The 7,849-nt window shown below is 40.8% G+C and overlaps 1 protein-coding gene across 1 annotated transcript; it reads right to left on the bottom strand.

The window, feature by feature from the left end:
- Positions 1–6,129: 6,129 nt before the first annotated feature.
- LOC117532068 (cytochrome P450 1B1-like) lies at positions 6,130–7,849 on the bottom strand. The gene has a single exon (XM_034195302.1). The coding sequence runs from the start codon at positions 7,707–7,709 to the stop codon at positions 6,135–6,137; it is 1,575 nt and encodes a 524-aa protein (XP_034051193.1). The 5' UTR covers positions 7,710–7,849; the 3' UTR covers positions 6,130–6,134.

The raw sequence follows: 7,849 nt of genomic DNA on the forward strand, positions 1-7,849 counted from the left end.
TTGTAAATTAGAGTCACGTTATGTTTCTGCAGCATTTAGGATTTGGAGCTGTGGTCAGCGTGATGGCGTTATAGGAAAAAAAACATCGTTCTCTTTCCAGTCAGAGTTCAGACACAATGTTCCGCTGTGTTTCAGCAGATGATGGCAGTGGACAGGGAACAGTTTAAGGAGAATTACGTTTGTCCGTGTCTCTGCAAAAGCTTCCAAGAAGCTCTCCAGGACTTACAGCGTCATCCAGTTCTTCTGAAGACTAAAGGCCCGATCTTGAAGATCATGGTCTGACCCTATGGTCACATTAGCTACAAATGACAGCAAGTGATGGAGACAAAGTGCTGACTTGCTGTTCATTTTCAATCAAAGTGGGTGATTTGCAACAGCAAGAGACACTGGTCACTCTGCCGCCAGCTAGGCGGGGCCAAAATAGACCAGGAGTCTATTTTATGTAAATCCTGAGGGAGGCGACAGGACATCTGCCAATCTGAGTGAATAGGCATCTTAAAATTAGATGGGTATTTGATCAAACCAAATAATCCAAGATGGTGGAAAATGCTTCAAACTGCTTATTTCTGTTTAAATATAATATGTTTGTCATGTGTTCTGTAAATGTTAGCGAGTAATAAACACTTCACAATCTAAAAACACTGTTTTTGTAACCAGATAACACCTCTGAAGCAATTTACAAGACATCTCATGGAGATGTGAGCGTGCACGGCACGGGAATGCCCATCAAGCCATAAAACGAACTGCTTGTTGCCTTCATTTGTAGCTAATGTGATTGATGCATATGATGCAAGTGTGTTCAGGGCAATGTTGTGAAAGTAACTTTGACAAGTTACTTTTTTAGTTGCTTTATACAGTTACTTTATGCAGTTACTTCTTTCGCAGCTTCATGCAATTACTTTATTAGAATCTGCTGAAAACTTGCAACTAATAAGTAATGTAACTAATAAGGTAACTAGTAATCTAAGTTGGTTACTGTTAACATTGAGCAATCAGCAAAGTAACTAATCAGCAAAGTAACTAATAGTTACTTTTCTGAATACTAAATCTTAAAAATAACCAAGTTAGATTATGAGTTACTTTATTAATTACATTCAGCAGCTGCCGACAAGTTGTCCTCAGCTGCTAATGAAGTAACTGTATAAAGTAACTGTAAAATATGACTGTATAAAGTAACTAATGAAGTAACTTTTCAAAGTTACTTTCCCAACACTAGTTCAGGGTGTGTCCAACTCCACTTTTCTATTTCGATGGCGCATAATCTGAGCACAAAGAGGTTTTATTTAGTATCTTAAATAGTTGTGGGTTTGCACTGGGTGTCATGTTCCTTTGCCTTTGATGTTTTGCTGAAGAATTCTGAAGAAGTCCTCTTCTTCATTATTCTGCCCACTTTGTGTGATGCACCAGTTCCCCGGAGCATCATGGTACCATCAATCTAGTACCAGTTGGTACACCTCACCTTTACTCCTGCGAACATGCCTCTGGTCACTGTGGACAAAGAACTCAATCTTTGTCTCAACTGACCTGAAAACTTTCTTCTAATAGCTTGTGTTGTTGTCCCTGTGGTCAGCTACAGACATCAGCCAAAGCTGAAGGTGTTGAGTTTGGAGCAGGAGCCTCTCAGTAACACTCATGGATGGAGACAGTCAGTCTGGTCTTCCAGATGATAGGCGACCTGAGCCTCAGTGGTTCCTGGACTGTTCTTCACCATTTGAGCCTGGTTCCTCTCAGCTGAGGGTGACAGTTTGGGTCTTCTTCCAGACGTTGGTAAACTGGCTCCACGGCTCAATAAACTGTACTTGCATACAGTTTATTGAATGGATAATCTTGGAATCTGCAGTAGTTTCTGTCTCGTGTGACTCTACATTCCACTTTCTCCCATCTGAACTGAGATCTTTGGACTTTCCCATTGTATTGTGTGTTGGTTAATTCAGTGAGTGCTGCCAATGAAACCCTTTTAATGTTGGCACAGAGACATGACCAGATGCAGTCAGTCTTCAGGTCAGGTCAGGTCCAGTAGCAGGCACTGGTGTCACATGTCACCGCATTGACCATGGAACTGTCCTGGGTCCTGGTTAGCAGCCACCATCCATTCATCCATTCAGTTACTGTCTGTCTGCTACAACCACGTGATATGTGGGCGTGTCCTTGGCTTTTGCAGGTGCTGGGGCCCTCAGCACTGAGGATCGTGCTCAGGAAAGTTTTGCACGTGGCGGTCATGTTTTCTCACAGTGCAAGTGGTACTAAACAATATTCAGAAGACATTTGCGTTCACAGTGTGTTTACATAAACTTCTGACCAGTACTAGTAGAACATACGAGTCGAGAAAGGTTCATAAACCTGATATATGGAGCCAGGAGTGCCGAAAAGGGGAGAATAGGAGAAGGATTCAAGGGGCCCATGATTGACAGGGGCCCAGAGAGGCCCCTAATACAATTACAATACTGACAAAATAATATGGGGGGAGCAGTAAGATTCCTTTTCATGGGGCCCAAAATCCATGCTGGTGCCCCTGTATGACACCCTCGCCAGTCAATACAAGAATAAAACTAATAATACTTTTTTTGAAGGGGCCTTTCTTGACACTCAAGGACACCGTACAGGAAAAATTCAAAATCCAATAAAAAGAAACAACAATAAAAATCAATAAAATGACTAAAATAGACAGATGAATAGGCATGAAGTGGAATAAGCAGTCATAAAGAGAGGGAGAAGTGAATCACATGGCTGTTTATTTTGCAAATCGCAAAGCTATGAGATTTAGCACATTTAGCACATTTCCCGGGAGACTCGTATTAATGTTGCATAGCAACAGAGACCGCGGATATCGAGATATATATTAATATATTTGACCTATGACCCCTGTGGCATTATTTTGTGATGCTGAAAAACTAATTCATGCATTTATTTCCTCTAGGCTGGACTATTGTAATTCATTATTATCAGGTTGTCCTAAAAGTTCCCTAAAAAGCCTTCAGTTAATTCAAAATGCTGCAGCTAGAGTACTGACGGGGACTAGAAGGAGAGAGCATATCTCACCCATATTGGCCTCTCTTCATTGGCTTCCTGTTAATTCTAGAATAGAATTTAAAATTCTTCTTCTTACTTATAAGGTTTTGAATAATCAGGTCCCATCTTATCTTAGGGACCTCTTAGTACCATATCACCCCAATAGAGCGCTTCGCTCTCAGACTGCAGGCTTACTTGTAGTTCCTAGGGTTTGTAAGAGTAGAATGGGAGGCAGAGCCTTCAGCTTTCAGGCTCCTCTCCTGTGGAACCAGCTCCCAATTCAGATCAGGGAGACAGACACCCTCTCTACTTTTAAGATTAGGCTTAAAACTTTCCTTTTTGCTAAAGCTTATAGTTAGGGCTGGATCAGGTGACCCTGAACCATCCCTTAGTTATGCTGCTATAGACGTAGACTGCTGGGGGGTTCCCATGATGCACTGTTTCTCTTTTTGCTCTGTATGCACCACTCTGCATTTAATCATTAGTGATCGATCTCTGCTCCCCTCCACAGCATGTCTTTTTCCTGGTTCTCTCCCTCAGCCCCAACCAGTCCCAGCAGAAGACTGCCCCTCCCTGAGCCTGGTTCTGCTGGAGGTTTCTTCCTGTTAAAAGGGAGTTTTTCCTTCCCACTGTAGCCAAGTGCTTGCTCACAGGGGGTCGTTTTGACCGTTGGGGTTTTACATAATTATTGTATGGCCTTGCCTTACAATATAAAGCGCCTTGGGGCAACTGTTTGTTGTGATTTGGCGCTATATAAAAAAAATTGATTGATTGATTGATTGATTGATTGATTGATTTTTTAAATGTTTTTATTAGTTTGACACACAACATCATGATGAGGAGATAAACCACACCCCCACACTCTGATTGGACGGCTGACTACCATTTCATTCTCCTTTAAATGAAATGACAAGACTACATTTCATGTTTACTTTCCCTCTCTGCTGCCACCTATAGGGCAAGAAAGAAATAACAAGAAACACCTGTTTTTTGTGGATTTTATTATTTTTTTATTTCAATTTATTCAACCATGTAAATGTAAAAAAAAGAGTTTACCACAAGGTTATGTAATTATTGCAGAATAATCAGTGCAGAATAATCAGTGCATTTAAAACAAACATAAATGTGTAATACAGTAAATATATCAATTTGAGGCTTTTTGATATAATTCTGTTCTGTATGATTAAATATCCCACAGTCCTGTCACTGCCTTCCAAACAATATTTAACTTTAAACAAAAAGCAAAATACACTTCATTAATGATGGATGAAGACATTTTCAGAGAAATGACATTTGCGAAAAGATATTAAAATCATTATAAATGAACATTATTTGTAAATAATCTGAAAATATTCTTAAAATCCTTGAAGTCTTAAGTAAGTAACTTCAAAAATTGATTTTAATCATCCCTGATATGTGATGTCAAAATGTGGCATGTATCTTTTATTGCAAAAAATATTTTAATATTCTGATACATTTGACACATGTTGAAATTTAACCCTAGAAAAAATTTTAAGAAAGAAAAATATCTAAACCATGAAAGTAAAATGTATTAATAACTTTGTTTATATCATAATATAATGTACTGCCAACAATCCTTTTCTGTTCTTGTTTTTGTTTTGTGTGTTTGATCATTCTTTCTTGAATTTTGTTTGTTTTTCTTTCTTGTTTGAGTTTTCTTATTATTAGTTTGGCCTCAGCAGATGGTCACCCCACTGAACTTGAGCTGCTTGAGGTTTCATCCTCATATTACCCCTGAGGGAGTTTTTCCTCACCACTGTTACCTTGTGCTTGCTTTGGAGGGCGGGGGATGAAGTTAAATTTTAACCTTGTGAGGCATCTTTAGGAGACTTATTTTGTGATTGGGCGCTGTATAAAGACAACTGAATTGAATATTGCTGTGTAAATTATGATCCTGAGGTTTGCTTTACTGTTAGCAAATGAAGGATGTTAATTTATTGATATTATTCTTGTTATCATAACTATTGTTGTATTTTTCTCAGTTTATTTGATTATTAACAGGATTATTCAAAAACTCTGACCTGAAACAGAAACATTACCTTTTGTGTAAACTCCAGAAAAAATGTAGGAAATGATGGGTGATTCTTAGACTACGGGCACTTATTATGTCCTTTGATCATATTGTATGAAAAACAGAAAAAGGGACATTTCACACTTTTATAGTTATCTTTACAATGAAAGTGTGTTAAGTAATTTGTTCTAGTAGTCTATGGTGACTTTTTCACCTTTTTTCAGCATCATTATATGCAAATATTGCCGTTTTGTGCTTGTCCCACACCCAGACTTTTGATCTTCAATGATAAAAATGAATGGTAAAAAAAAACGTTTTTTCTAATGTTTTAAAATATCTCTGAATAAAATATCAGTAAAATAATCAAAACATAATTGGGGTATTCAATGTCATACAACTGTTGTGATTTTTTTAAACAAAATGTAGTTGTCCCACACTATTGCCGTAATTTCCACCACAACACTGTAATGTCCCTTTAAACAGTTTGTATGGAAGATTGTTTGGGTAGTTTCTATGGAGATAAACAGTGACATCAGAGCACATGTATATAGCGCCAAATCACAACAAACAGTTGCCCCAAGGCGCTTTATATTGTAAGGCAATGGTGTGGTGAAAATTACATTTACAAGGCCAATAGTGCCCGTAGTTAAAGAATCACCCACGTATTTTTAAAAACAAGCACAAAACAACAAATGAGTGAGTTAATGCTGTGATATTTTGGGAGGATCTACAGAAAGGAATGAAGGCAGGAAATATGAAATAAATGTTAATGTTAAAATACTGGGTGAACTAATTTCCATCAGATTTGGTGAAATCGGTCAGTCTAACATAAGACGGATTCCAACTAATGGTCGGTCAGTTCTGCCTAAAGGGGGTGGAGCCTCAGAATGAGAAATTTGTTTTTGGGTCCTCTACTGAGTGCTTTTACAGCATTTAAAAATAAATTTGCCTTTTATGACATGGCATTATTCATTTTTTGTGCATTAACTTATTTTGTGATTAAATGAATATAAATAATTTGCCAACTGATTTTTAAAACAATCCAATGTGATGTGTATCTTTAAACGTACTAGAACATGTTCCTGTTCTTTTTTTATGGACTTTGAATTTTCTCTCCCCTGAGTTTGACAGAGATCTTATAGTCTAAAGGCTTCAGCGTTAAACTGTACGTGGAGTTTAGGGACAGATCCTGATCCAGGCCATTCTCAAAGCTGCACTGGTGGATTAAAATGGCAAAGAATAGAAATATCTCAACTTTGGCAATCTGGTCCCCGATGCATCGTCGCTTCCCTGCTGAGAAAATCATAACGTTGTTGGTAACATCTCTGTCCAGGGAGCCGCTTTTGTCTATGAAGCGTGAGGGGTCAAAGACATGAGGATCCTTCCACTTCACAGGGTCGTGATTAATGGACCACTGGTTGATAAAGACCACTGTGTCTTTGGGGATATGAAGCCCTTCGATGGTGACGTCCGAGGTCGTGGAGTGGGGGATGGTTACAGGGACAAAGCTGGTGAAGCGCATGGTCTCGTAGATGAAAGCGTCCAGGTAGGCCAGCTCACACCTGTCTTCCAGAGATGGCAGCCGGTTTCGCCCGACCACTGTGTCGGTAACCTGCTGGAGTTTGGTCTGGATGTCTGGGTGTTTCACCAGCAGGAGGAGAATCCATTGAAGAGCAGTAGAGATGGTATCCAGACCTGCACCAATCAGATCTGTCACTGTGGACTCTGTGTGGCCTTTGGTTAATCCGTGAGAAGGGTTAGACCTGTCAATCACCCCAATGATTGCATCACTCATACCTCGAGTTACCTTGGGATTGAACGTCTCTCTGTGCTCCTTGATCTTGTTCTGGACAAACCCAAAAAAGTCCCGGTTAAGCTCTTTGAAGTTCCTGAAGGCGCTGCGGACTGGATTTGGGAAGTACTGGAGCCAGGGCATGGTATCTACCAAGTTGCCAGCCGCGACCGTCTGCCCAAACCTGTCCACGTTCTGTAACAAGGCTCGAAACTCAGCATCATCGTGTCCATACCGCTTTCCAAAGCACAGGGCACAGATGATGTTTGCTGCAGCGACTGTCAACTCATGACCCGGGTTGAAGTACTGGTCCTGATCGCTACGTTTGAGGAAAATATTGACGAGCTGTGTCGCTTCTGCTGTGATCTGCTGCTCGAAGGCTTTTTTGGTTTGGCTCTTGGCTGATGAAAATGCTCTGATTGTTGACTGAGCGATTTTTCGGTGCACTTTCCACTGTTTGCTGTAATTGGTGAAAGTCAAGCTCCTGCCTTCAGAGACCACCTGGAAGGAGAGAAAGTTTGGTCTGCCTGCAAACTCTGTGCTGTGCTGGATCAGCGCCTCACGTATTGCCCTGTCTCCATTCAGAACCACGATGTCGCTGCAGCCCAGCCGGATCTGGTACACATTACCGTATTTTTTGGCGAGCTTGGCGAAGGTGACATGAGGCATCTGGCCCAGCTGCAAGATGTTGCCCACCACGGGCCAGGCGAAGGGTCCTGGCAGTCGTCTCTTGCACTTGAGGTTCCTGACCCACAGACAGGCTTCCAGACAGAAGAGGAAGATGAAGGAGGCCACCAGAGCAGGCTGGACCTGTCCACTCCATTCCCTGATGATGCTGCTGCTGCTCTTCACCTCAAAGTCTGACTCCAAAGCCATGGTGTGATCTTACTGAGAATTTCACACGGCTTTAAATATGTTCACTGTCTTTCTGTTTTGACAGGATGGTGAGGGTTCTAAGCACACGCCTCCTTGTGGTGAGCCGGCACTCAGTGTCTTCAGTGGACCATGTGAGGAGT

Source organism: Thalassophryne amazonica, chromosome 19 (assembly GCF_902500255.1).
Source record: "Thalassophryne amazonica chromosome 19, fThaAma1.1, whole genome shotgun sequence".
Classification (NCBI taxonomy): Eukaryota; Metazoa; Chordata; class Actinopteri; order Batrachoidiformes; family Batrachoididae; genus Thalassophryne; species Thalassophryne amazonica.

Coding starts and splice junctions, on each gene's coding strand:
- LOC117532068 (XM_034195302.1), bottom strand. CDS start 7,709: ATGGCTTTGGAGTCAGACTTTGAGGTGAAGAGCAGCAGCAGCATCATC.